The sequence below is a fragment of the Neolamprologus brichardi genome, chromosome 4 (genome assembly GCF_056152115.1).
Source record: "Neolamprologus brichardi isolate AB-2024 chromosome 4, ASM5615211v1, whole genome shotgun sequence".
Lineage (NCBI taxonomy): Eukaryota > Metazoa > Chordata > Actinopteri > Cichliformes > Cichlidae > Neolamprologus > Neolamprologus brichardi.
In genome coordinates, this window is record NC_142107.1 from 13662401 (window position 1) to 13674997 (window position 12597).

At 41.1% G+C, this 12597-nt stretch overlaps 1 protein-coding gene across 4 annotated transcripts in view; it reads left to right on the plus strand.

Annotated features, from left to right (window-relative positions):
• Positions 1 to 12597, plus strand: part of sdk2a (sidekick cell adhesion molecule 2a) — an 83988-nt gene that overhangs the window by 61375 nt on the left and 10016 nt on the right. For all 4 annotated transcript variants that reach the window (XM_006791360.3, XM_006791362.3, XM_006791361.3 and 1 more), the window contains exons 15-34: positions 134 to 281; positions 1467 to 1607; positions 2777 to 2958; positions 6014 to 6129; positions 6301 to 6496; positions 6599 to 6697; positions 6821 to 7012; positions 7173 to 7294; positions 7419 to 7528; positions 7804 to 7954; positions 9293 to 9530; positions 9617 to 9732; positions 9855 to 10044; positions 10231 to 10329; positions 10844 to 11038; positions 11138 to 11339; positions 11432 to 11535; positions 11788 to 11858; positions 11981 to 12116; positions 12294 to 12350. In XM_006791360.3, coding sequence (XP_006791423.2) covers positions 134 to 281; positions 1467 to 1607; positions 2777 to 2958; positions 6014 to 6129; positions 6301 to 6496; positions 6599 to 6697; positions 6821 to 7012; positions 7173 to 7294; positions 7419 to 7528; positions 7804 to 7954; positions 9293 to 9530; positions 9617 to 9732; positions 9855 to 10044; positions 10231 to 10329; positions 10844 to 11038; positions 11138 to 11339; positions 11432 to 11535; positions 11788 to 11858; positions 11981 to 12116; positions 12294 to 12350 — 2865 coding nt within the window. The remainder of the gene's footprint in view (positions 1 to 133; positions 282 to 1466; positions 1608 to 2776; positions 2959 to 6013; positions 6130 to 6300; positions 6497 to 6598; positions 6698 to 6820; positions 7013 to 7172; positions 7295 to 7418; positions 7529 to 7803; positions 7955 to 9292; positions 9531 to 9616; positions 9733 to 9854; positions 10045 to 10230; positions 10330 to 10843; positions 11039 to 11137; positions 11340 to 11431; positions 11536 to 11787; positions 11859 to 11980; positions 12117 to 12293; positions 12351 to 12597) is intronic.

Below are 12597 nucleotides of genomic sequence, written 5' to 3' on the forward strand. Positions count from 1 at the left end.
ATTTAAATTTCAGTTCGCAAGTGGTGGAGAGAGGGTTTTTTTTCTCAAGAGTCTTAATGACCTCACAAGGTCATTCATCATTCCCTAGCTACTACTCACAGCTTTATCTTTATGTGTGTCCTCTCTATCTCAGATGCGCCTTGGACAGTGCTGCTGGCCAACATTGAGCCAGAGTCTACTGGGGTTACTGTTGGTGGCCTCATCCCGGCGCGTTCATACCAGTTCCGCCTGTGTGCCGTAAATGACGTGGGCAGAGGCCAGTTCAGCAAAGAGACTGACCGGTGGGTGCTGCACTTAGCTGTTATGCATCTCCTGAATGTTAAGAATATTGCTCGTAGACTGTGTTTTTTAATGTGTACACTGGCCGTGAGACAAGCGTTGCACTTTGGAGGGCTTTTACTGTTCTGGAACAAGCCGTTCTTCCCCGCTCGTCTTGGCAGTTCAATAGAAAATCCTGTGATTATTTCCTGTAAGTCCACTTTTTGGTCTTCATTCCTCTGGGAGTGAGGGAGAGATGAGGCGGCTTCAGGATGGGCCTTTTCAAGATAAAACTGTGAATGAGCTGAAATTGCGCTTTGTGAAGACTTGATGGGTGCGCTGACCCAGCTTCGTCTCGCTCCCTCCTATTAACTTCCTTTGCCATACTTCATGAGTAAAATACAGAGAGGCTTGAAAGTGGCAGAGCTCAACACAGACTCAAATCTCAAGTGAATTTTCTTGACTAGGAAGAAGAAGCTGTCATAAACATGCAGGCCCACCTCCGCGCACTCTCACACACATTCTTAGCTCATCACTATTCACCTATGCACACTACTGTCTGACCTTGCGCGCATCAACGCAACCCATTGGATTTTTTTTTTTCTAACTGCAGAAAGACCCTCCTCAAACCACACACTTTCGCGGAGCCAAATTCCAGTGCGAATCTGCCCAGACAAGAATGCACCACAGGAGGGTGACTGAGCGTCAGTGAGTGCAGGGCTTTTCTGAGGCATCTCTCTGGCACACCTCTTTGATCCTAAACACTCTGCTTTATCTCCTCCAGAGCAGTGCTCCGGTGCACTGGGAAGAAATCAAGATGTCATCTTAAATTGACTTAAGGGAAAAGTCTGCCTGGATCTCTCTTTCTTGTTCTTTTATATCTTTCGCTCACTCGCCCTGTCTCTCCATTGTGCTGCTCCATTTTTTACCAAGGCCTCTTTGATCTTTTTTCATGCCACAGCAAGCTGTCCCTCTGCGGACAGTATTATAGAGAATATGTTTTGGACAAAGACACAGCAACACTTAACCCAACTTTCCTTTATGGCGTTCTGAAAAAAACACAAAAAGCAGTCTTTATTATGTTTTGATGTCTATGATGAAATGGAATAGAAATATGCAGAAACCCAGGATAATTAATGCACGGCTTCACTTTGTCTCTGCTTTTACCTCTCCTTTATTCTTTCTTTTCTCCTTGCTCCTCGCTGCAGACTAACTCTCCCCGAAGAACCTCCCAGCGCCCCCCCGCAGACAGTCATCGCAAGCGGCCGCACAAATCAGTCCATCATGATCCAATGGCAGCCACCCCCTGAGAGTCATCAAAATGGTCCACTCCAGGGCTACATCATCAGGTAAAAAGACCATGACAACCTGCCTGTTTCTCTCTCTCTCTCTTTTTTTGTCCAAGGATAGGTGCCTGTCTGGCCCTGTGCCATTCAGATGCGATAATAACTGTTATGTCAGTCCCCTTTCTCCCTTTCCATTTTGCTTCATTCTTGCTCACTGTGTCTGTAGAATAATTGGTGCAAATTAAATACCTTCTTCTACATCCATCTGTTGTCACCTCTCTTTTTGTACCCATTTTATAACGGCTCTGCATGATTTTTTTTCTTCATACTCTTACTGCTCTCAGTCCCTCGCTATTGGCAAAAAAATGCCAGTAAAATCCTAATATATGTTTATTGTGTTCTGTCTACTCCCTGAAAGCCTTCGGTTGATCCAGAATGCTGGAGCATGAGGACTGACAGGGCTAGAAAGAGAGACCATTTTTTTCCCATTTTAGCTTGTCTTCATGTTGTCCTTGCTAAATCCAGAATCTAATTTAAAAACCTTTTTTTCACATACAAAGTCTTGAATTGTCAGACCCAATCTTATTCTAAAAACCTCAGTACTATATCGCCTTGAAAAACCACTTCCCTCTCAGACTGCTGGTTTACTTGATATTCCCTAATACACTTGTGGATATTTAAAAGTAAAATAAAAGAGAGCCTTCATGTTTCAGGCCCCTCTTCTGTGGAACCAGCTCCCAGTTTGGATATAGGAGACATCCTCTCTTTTTTTAAGATTAGACTTAGGACAGGATCAGGTGAGCCTGAATGCTTGCAATAAGCCTAGGCTACTGTGGGGTTTCCATTATGGATTCAGTATTTCTTCTTCTTCTCACCTCTTTTCACTTTCTATTTGTTTATATAACACTTTGTGTTTAATTATTAGTTATTAATCTCCTTTTTTCCTCACCCCCAACTAGTCACAGCAGATGGCTGTCCCTCTCTGAGCATGGCTCTGCCAGAGGTTTCTTCCTTTTAAAGTTTTTTTTTTTCATTTCCACTGTCACCAAGTGCTTGGTCACAGGGTGGTCTGATTTTCTCTCTATTATTGTAAGGTCTTTACAATGTAAAGTGCCTTGAGGCGACTGTTGTTGTGATTTGGTTGCTGTATAAATAAAACTGAACTGAATTGAATGGTCTGTGCGGTCCTTGTCTTTCTGTCTTTCTCTATCCTTCAATTACTCTGCTCTCAGGTACTGTCTGTCTGGGCTTCCAGTTGATTGTCAGATGAAAAACATCACAAACCCAGACCAAACAAGTTTGCTCCTGGAGGACCTCATCATCTGGACCAACTACGAGATTGAGGTGGCAGCGTACAATGGAGCAGGCCGGGGCACCTACAGCAACAAAGTCACTGAATGGACTCTGCAAGGAGGTGAGAGTAGCAAACAGACAATATTATAGTAAAAGCAGGGCTCAAGTTAATCAGTGTCTGCAGGCATCACGCTGTGGGTTTCAAAGTTTCCCTTTTTACTTAAAATTAAGCTTGAAACATGAAACTTGACACATTTATCTGTCTTTGATGTCAAATTAAGAGTTATCAATCATGCAATCATGTTTTCATTTTTTTATTTACCACTGAAATGGTGATGTGTACACATTTTAAAGAGTACAGCCACTATATCTTTTATTTCTGTTTCCTATCTTGAGTCATAAATCAGCATTCAGCACAGAGCAGCAAAAAGGTCTGTAAAAGGCATGACAAGTCATAAGTAAGCGCTATTTTCCTTTCGACGCTGCTTATTTTTAGTCTTAATAAATGCTGCGATAAACACTGTATACAGCTATGAGCCCATAAGCTTCATCAGATACTTCAGCCCAGGCTTTTACTTAACTTTTAGTTTGGGGGTTGAGATTTATCTAGATTCATTAATTTTGTCCTTGCTTATTTTTATCACATATCTCTGTATGGTTATGCGTAACACATGCTTACTACCTTTTAAATATATATTTTTTCTTTGAAAATGTGTGTCTTTTTTACTGAGTGCCCCCATTAAAATGCATGCTGTTATTCAGAATTTGTTCTGACTGCAACAGTTAAAAGAAAAGTTTCATAGTTACCAGATTTTTGTATTTGTCCTTATTTTTTTATTTTAGAATGTGTTTGTTTGTTGGTTGGTTGGTTGGTTTTTATAATAATAATAATATGTTATACAGTAGTGGCAGCAGGAACAGCGCTATGATTAGCACTGTTGCCTCACAACAAGGTCCAAAGAGGGTTGTAGTTTTGAATCGGCAACGTTTCTATGGGTAGTTTGCTTGTTCTCCTCATGTCTGCATAGGTTGTCTCCAGGGACTTAAACTTCCTCCTACAATCCAAAGACATGCAGTTAGTGAGATTAGGTTAACTGATTGCAGACATCCCAGTCTCCATAAGTATAACCTTTATTTTGACAGCCCAAAGACTTTGGTTGTTTTTCTCAGCACAGATTTAATTGTTTCTGCATATAAACTATTGAGTGATGATGAGTGTCAGATATATGACATATCTTTTGATTTTTGCAGAGGGAACCTGTCTCGGTTGGCTTCTTTTCTCATTGTACATGCTGAGTAGTGTAATTAGAACACATATTGTGAACTTTCCTCGGTGTCATACAGCTACATATTTCGACACGCCTACTGATTCCAACACCTTAGGCTTCTTGTTTCCCTGTCTGCTCAAAATCTTCAGAGGATAAAAGTCAAATTAGCAAAATCTGTTTTTGCCTTTGTGGCAGCAGATCTAAAGGGAACAAGCTTTTAGATGTTTAGCTTTTGGAAATCTGGCTTCATATTTTTTTCCAACGTGACGTTGTAACACAGTAACACGCTGACTTTTTGTAGATTCCAGCTTTTGTGTTAGCGTGTTGAAAGGTTAATCTGAGTTTTTACTTTAAGATTTAAAGATGTCATCAATGCTGCCAGTCAAAGTCAATCCGTAGATGACAGTATGTCTAGAAATGTTCCTTCTATACTTCACCAAACGCCTTCCGATTCAGATGCACTGTGCTGACGTTCAATGTGATTTTAAATTCCTTTGTATATAAAGCTCTGACAGGCTTAACACATATCTCTGGATGCCTGTCGTGGTAAATCCATTACATGAACAGAGATCTCTGCACCATGCTCAATAAATATTCCCTTGAGCATCCATAAGAAAACTGGGAGGGTTCACATTTCATCATATGTTCCATTTCCTGCTAAGAAACAGTTATCCAAGGAAAATTCAGAAGTTATTTTTGACTTCTTTGGATTTTACAGGCGCTCGGGTTTTTGCATTACTAGTCTGTTACACTCTTTTCAAGTCTAAATGTCAGGTAGCGTAAAAGAGAGTGAGAGCAGGCTCTTAGTTTGTTCCTATAGTATGGAAATAAATACACAGAGCTCTTGTGTCTGTCTTAGTTATGATTATAATTGTGCAGCTTCAGCAGCACATGCCTTTTGTTTATTTTAAGAAACACTGCTCTTCAAGTGCTTTCTCATTTCTCCCTCAGTTTCCTCTTTGCATTCTTCCATACATAGCCCTTTGTATAAATATTGTTCATTTGTGTAATGAGCCCTACATGTGTCTTTGAGATGAATACAAGCTGTCTCTTGGAATGCTTTGTTTTGTCTAACGACAAACCTTTATTTTGAAATGAGGGAATCTGTCTGGCGCAACTAATCTTAAAACCTTGGAAACTTGTGCACATATTTTGCGTAATGCCTGATCAATTAGTCCGTTAATGATCGAGTCCAGCTCAGAATCCGTTGCATCTGCAATTAAACAAATGTGCCCGATTTCTGGAGAAGCACAACCGTGCTGTGGCGAATTAGCAAAACTACGAAACCTGGAAAGCATAGCATATGTCGCAATTTTATTTCCCTTTTCTCTTCACTTGCAAAAAATGTAAAAAGGGTTTCATCATCCGTGTCATTGTTAGTGAACACGAGCAGCGAACATGTTTAGCTGAGCTCTCGTTAATTGGATGTTTCCATCATTCGTGCCATTAAAGACAGAAGAGCAGAAGAGCAGGTTATGCTCTGAATTTCAATACAAGAGAATTAAGAAATGCACAAGGACAGGAGGACCAGTACCGGCCAGTCAGCTTCATTAATGTGCAACTCCCTGACTGTTTTCCGGTGTTACATCAGAGTGGCATGCTCGCTTCAAACAAACTGCTGCAGGGTTCACCTGGAAGCTGCCTGAGGCAACTGCTTTCACACCTGGTGTGATTGGCATGTTCTTACCTCCCCAAATGAGCAAAAATAAAAATTCTCTGAGCCTGATTCTCACGCTCTAAATGAGGTTGGTCTGAAAGCGCCTCTTGTAGGCTTTTCCTTCCATGTCTCATCACTATTCCCATTTTTCTCTCTTTCTTTGCTTATCTGTCTGCCCCTCTCTCCCTCTACCTTAATCTTTCACCCTGCCTGCACCTCTTAATGTTTTTTTTTTACTTCCTCTGGATCAGTGCCCACTGTGCCACCAGGAAATGTACAAGCCGAGGCTGTCAACTCCACTACTGTGCGCTTTACCTGGACTGCCCCGAGCCCGCAGTTTATCAATGGAATCAACCAGGGATATAAGGTGAGCAGCTCCTTTCTGTAAACTGGTGCACTCTGGTGGTCAAGAAGGGCATTGTTGTTACAGTATACAAGCACTATCAGTCAGATTTTTTTGAACTCACTTGATAAATTCTAAAAAAATCTTCGGTACCCAAAATGTCCACAATAACATCTCCTGTTATTCAATTTCCAGCTTTTGGCCTGGGAACCAAGTCGGCCCAACGAAGTCGCTGTGGTTACAGTGCGCCCCAACTTTCAGGACAGCGTTCACATTGGCTATATAGCAGGCCTTAAAAGGTTCACAGAATACTACACTTCAGTATTATGCTTCACTACTCCGGGAGACGGTCCCCGCAGTCCGCCTCAGCGGTTACGCACACATGAGGATAGTATGTGTCCCTGTTCAGGAAGTTATTTTGGTATTTAAAGATCATTATGTGCCAGGCTGTTGTCCTACTCATACACTATTTGTTTTTATTGTGTTTTTATAGCCCCTGGTGCAGTGGGACACCTTAGTTTCACTGACATATTGGACACCTCTCTAAAAGTTAGTTGGAAGGAGCCACAAGAGAAAAATGGTATTCTCACAGGTAACCATTAAAGATGACTATATAACATGATTATGTCCCTTTGCGTTGTCCACTGTTTGAAGTCACCAAGATATAAAACTGTGATTACTGCGTAACTGTTTGGTAATTCCCCACCGCTTTCAGGTTATCGCATCTCCTGGGAGGAGTTCAACAGGACAAATACCAGAGTAACCCATTATTTGCCCAACCTGACTCAGGAGTACAAGGTTACGGGGCTCACTCCTCTCACTACTTACACCATCCAGGTGGCAGCCATGACCTCCAAGGGCCAAGGCCAGCTCTCTGCTTCCACTATTTCCTCTGGTGTACCCCCAGGTCAGGCCTTTACTGAGTAGTTGAACGATTAGTACTCGGTAGACACTAGAACAGTAATTTTACTGAGCGGATTTCTGTTCAGCAACCTCTAAATTCTATGAACAATTCAATTACTACTATTCAAGTGTTCATTTGATTTCTCCTCAATTCTTCACTACAGAGCTGCCTGGCCCTCCAACCAATTTAGCCATCTCCAACATCGGCCCCCGCTCTGTTACTCTCCAGTTCAAACCTGGTTATGATGGCAAAACATCCATTTCCCGTTGGCAGGTTGAAGCTCAGGTATGATTTAGTTAGACATTTTAAGATTATTGTATTTATCTTTATTTTCATGCTTAGGTTGAACTGTCATTTTTGTTTCATTTGTTCAGCTGCTGATACCATTCCATTTCCCTATGCATTTTAGATTGGTATAATTGGAGAGAATGAAGAGTGGCTAATGGTTCAGCAGCTGGCTAATGAACCTGATGCTAGATCACTGGAGGTTCTGGACCTGAACCCTTATACTTACTACAGGTGAGTGCACACGCATCAAACCACTGCGCACCCTCCACACACAGAAAATCAACTGTCTCTCCTGTCTAATGTTAGATTAGGAATTATTTTAGCCTTTAACTCTGCTCATAAAAAGATCCTGTTCCCTTTTGCTACATTGACCAACTTTGTTTTTGGACATCATTAAAGTCCCATTTCATCAGACCTGTAACAGATTAGTTCTAATCCTCTGTATCATAATTAACACCAGTTTATCCACACTGTTATCCACAGTTATCTGGCTTCCTTTGTTGCAGGTTCCGAATGCGTCAGGTAAACATCGTGGGCACAAGTCCTCCAAGTCAGCCGTCCAGAAAGATCCAGACCCTGCAGGCCCCTCCAGACATCGCCCCAGCAAATGTCACCCTGCGCACAGCTAGTGAGACCAGCCTGTGGCTTCGCTGGGTGGTAAGCCACCCTTCATTTCACATTGGTCCCAATTCAGTCAGTCGGAAGTTTATTGAGTTTCATCAGATATTATTAGGTCAGGACTCAATTTTGGATATGTAGATTTTAGCATGTTTTTGCATGCACCATGTAAAGGCTATTTTTAAATTACTTTTTTTTTTCTTCTGGAAATGTTGGAAAGTATGGTTGGGATAAGACAGAATTGTGAAAATGCCCTTGGGTTGTTAAAATTATTAAGATAAGCTTTGTAAAAATCTGATTTTGGTGAAGGACATAAAAACTCATCCATCCATTTACTTTAATCGCTTATCCAACTTAAGGTCCCATAAAAATTGTGGGGAAAAAAAATCACATAATAAAAAGTATGCAATAAAATGATTACTTTGACAGTTTAAAATAAATAAACCTGTTTTCAAAAGCTTTAGTTTAGAAACCTTTTTTATGTTGTTGTTTTTTTTCGCTTCTGCAAATTTGCTGCTCTTCTCTGGATTCTGTTATATGATGAATAAATAAAGGAGATGATATTTACAATGGTTCAGAAAGCCACATGCACTATGTCCTTGGTTATGGCTAATTTCTGTGTCAGCGTGGTTCTCTTTGCGTCACCGTGGTGTCACATAAGCACTGAGACACAGAGACTCGTGGCATTCCTGCAGCTCCTTAAAAGGATTAAAAAAGGTAGATATACCAGCAAATAGGTGTCAGCTGGGTAATAGGCTCTACAAATTGATGACATAGCTCACTGATCGTGACCTCCTTTCACAAGCTGAGTGTTAAACTGTCGTAAAAATTTTGTGGCTCACTTCATGGCCGTGGCATAGAAGCATCTATGAATCAGGACCACGCTAATTTAAAAACTACAGCTCCTTATGTTCAGTGCATTTAAGCACTTGCAAACATATGATGTTTGCAAGTGCTCGTGATAGATGCTATTCTCAAATAATTGATCTATGTTAATCTTATTAGTAGTGACAGACAAAGTTAAGTGAAAGTGATTGGAAGAATATTGTTGCATTTCAGTAATAATATATTTTTAAAAATCCGAAAAGCTATATTTATGCCCTGCTAAGCAACTACATTTTAATTGCTTTTCAAGACTTGTAGCCTAAATATGAACCTGTAGTTCCTGATTTAAAGTTCTGCAGTTTTCTTAAAACATTATTGCATTTTAAAATCTAAGCTAATCCCTGCAATTCAAACTAATTCTTGTTGTTATGGCAACACTTTGTACCTACTGTAAATTATGTACATTATACCTACTGTCAATTATGATGAAATTTCTATTGATCTTGCTTGAACTGTGGATATAAAAACAGCAACAAAACAAAATCATCTTAGCCTCTTCCAGAGTGGGAGTACAATGGCAATCCAGATCTGGTTGGGTATCGCATCCAGTACGCCAAAGCCGGAACTAAAGGGGGTGTCCTTTCTCACGTCATAATGGACCGCCTAGAGAGGGAGTTCACCATAGAGGACTTGGAAGAATGGACAGAGTATGAGGTCAGAGTTCAGGCCATCAACGGTATTGGCTCTGGACCATGGAGTCAGCCAGTCCACTGCAGGACAAGGGAGTCTGGTGAGAAAATAAATATCCTATGGCAACATAAATCACATAAATGTCATTGAAGTCCTTTAAATGTCCTCCTTTATCTTCTGCTGCAGTCCCCTCCAGCGGCCCCACCAATGTCTCAGCATTCGCCACCACCTCCAGCAGCATATTGGTGCGGTGGGGAGAGGTCCAAGAGACTGACCGCAATGGACTCATCTTGGGCTATAAGGTAACAGCTCTGACTGTTTGTCTGAAATTGAAACAGATTTCAGAGTAAAATTCATATAAATAATGTGCTTCTAAGTACTAATACTCCTAAAGTCATTGTGTAAAATATTCTGCATCTTTCAGGTTGTTTATAAGGAGAAGGACTCAGACACAGCTCCAGATTTCTGGACAGTAGAGGGAAACACCAGTCATAGTATCCAGCTAACTGGTCTGGGCAAGTATGTCCTCTATGAGATCCAGGTATTAGCCTTCACACGAATCGGAGACGGAAGGTGCAGCTCGCCGTCCATTCTAGAGAGGACTTTGGATGATGGTAAATTAACTTTTCCAAGCAACTTTAACCTTTCTGCTGTAGCTGAAGCTGTTCATGTTTCATCTCTAAACAAATGTAATATCAATAATGTTCTTTTTTCAAATGTATACATTTGCTTTTCTTAAATCACTGGATTTCTGTTATGTATGATATTCTTGCCTAATGATTTTTCATTTGCTGTGACAGTACCAGGCCCTCCAGTTGGCATCTTGTTCCCAGAAGTCAGAACCACCTCTGTTAGGCTTATCTGGCAACCTCCTGCACAGCCTAATGGAATTATACTGGGTGAGTTTACAATAAGCAGAACTTCTGCTATAGACTTTGATAGCATTGGGAGAGAAAGTCAAGGCTAGTCAAGGCAGTGGAATTTTATTTTTATAACAGCTTTCAATATGTAGGAGTTATAAAGGGCAGTGAATGATATATTAAAGACATTAAGCAAAGCTATAAAAGACATAGAAGGCAATAAAAAGACACAAATTAATGGGATGTAACATGAGTAAAATATACGAGAAGATGAAAATCAGCTAAAATAAAAAAGACAAATTAAACAGAAAAATAAAAACTTACAGCTCAGCTTCAGTTCTGGAGTGTCCCAAATTAAATTTCATAGAAATCAGGGGGGAAAAAGAGCCTTAAGTCTTAAGCCATGATTTAAAAAAAGAATTTGACCAAGAGTGGAATTGCCCTTCAAATTTCCCCATCTCCTCTGGTTTGATTTTGCACTGGAGCCAATTTGTTCTTCTTGCTTATCCCTTTCTATGCATGACTTTATTTTGATATGAGTTTGTCTTCTTAGCTTATCAGATCACATTCAGAAGAAACTCTTCAAATAGCAATGCTGCCACCGTAGATGTGCTGAGCCCCAGTGCACGACAGTACACAGCAGCTGGACTGAAACCAGAGATGGTTTATGTATTCCGGCTCACTGCTCAAACACGCAAGGGTTGGGGGGAGGCTGCTGAGGCTCTGGTGGTCACAACAGAGAAGAGAGGTTAGTGTAAAATGCTGCAGCTAAAATGTATTATTTAAATGATCCACCTCTAAATATTAAGGCTGAGAGGGACCGTGTGTGTCTGTCTGTGCCCTTTAGCTCGACCCCAGCCCACGAGCCGTCCCACAGTGCCTCAAGAGGAAGTCCAGGCTCGCAGAGTGCTGTTGTCATGGGAACCAGGCAGCGATGGCTTGTCCCCAGTTCGTTACTATACAGTCCAGTACAGAGAGCTTCCAGACAGCAACTGGACTGTTCACTCTGCATCAGTCAGTCATGAAACAAACTCCTATATAGTGGACAGGTAAACACAAAAGTCTGCTTTAATAACTGCATTACCCTTATTATTGTTAGTAGCTCTGTGTGACATATACATGCTTTCTTCTCTCCCTCAAGGTTAAAGCCATTTACTTCTTACCAGTTCCGTGTTAAAGCCACCAATGACATTGGAGACAGTGAATACTGTGAGGAGAGTGAAGCCATCACTACGCTACAGGATGGTAAGAATTTGTGACTAACCCAGCACGCACCACAGAGACATTATCTATTGATTTTTCCATTGAGTTTCTAACTGCGAAAGCATGCCTTTACATTTAAGCTTTGACTTTGAATTATCGCGGCGAATACTTTACGTCAACAGTATGTGTATTTACTGTCGAGCTGTTCTCCACCACACTGTTTGAACGCCGTATCGCTTTCCACAGCTATGCTGAATTGGTAACACAATGTTGTCGGTTTTTTATCTTTTCTAGCTCCAGACAAAGCACCAACAATATTGTCTGTTACACCCCACACCACCACCTCTGTACTGGTCAGATGGCAGGTAGGTTGGTAGCTTGAAAATGCTTTTTCTTTCTTTTATTTTGCGAAGGATAATAGAATAGAAACTAATATTAATTGGCCATCATTAAGATTGGACATTAAGCAGACTTCCTCTCCTCCTAGCCTCCTCCTGAGGACCATATAAACGGAGTCTTGTTGGGGTTCAGAGTCAGGTACAGGGAGCTACACTATGACAGAGTACGCAGCTTCACTGTCCGCACAGTCAACAGTCCCTCAACCAACTGGGCTGATCTTACTGGTGAGTTAGCTACTTTTTGAAAGCTTCTGCCTGTTATTTAAATACCTTCACTTAATTATGCTGCTCTAGCATCACCGAATGCTGCGGGCGATCCAAAAATATATAAACAGAAATGCGCTCTTTGCCATTTTTCTAAACCCGCTTTTATTCCTCCCTATTTTCCTATTTAAACTCCAGCTCCCTACAGCATCAGGAACTTGAGTGAATCCTCGCTCACCCAGTATGAACTCGATAGTAAGTCGCGTATCTCTCTTTATGCCCCTCTCTTCCATTACCCTCCATCTGTTTGCATGTCATCTGTGAAAGTTTATTTGCACAAAATATGCCATTTGTATACTAATTTACAGCAAGTGTGCCTTCCGTCCTCCCACTCATCTGTAGCCACTAAGGGACCACCGCGGTTTCTTACTGTGTGCAAATGACTTTAATCTCTCCAGGCTTCCCTGTCATTATTTCAGCATGCTTTCCGTCTTTTTAATCA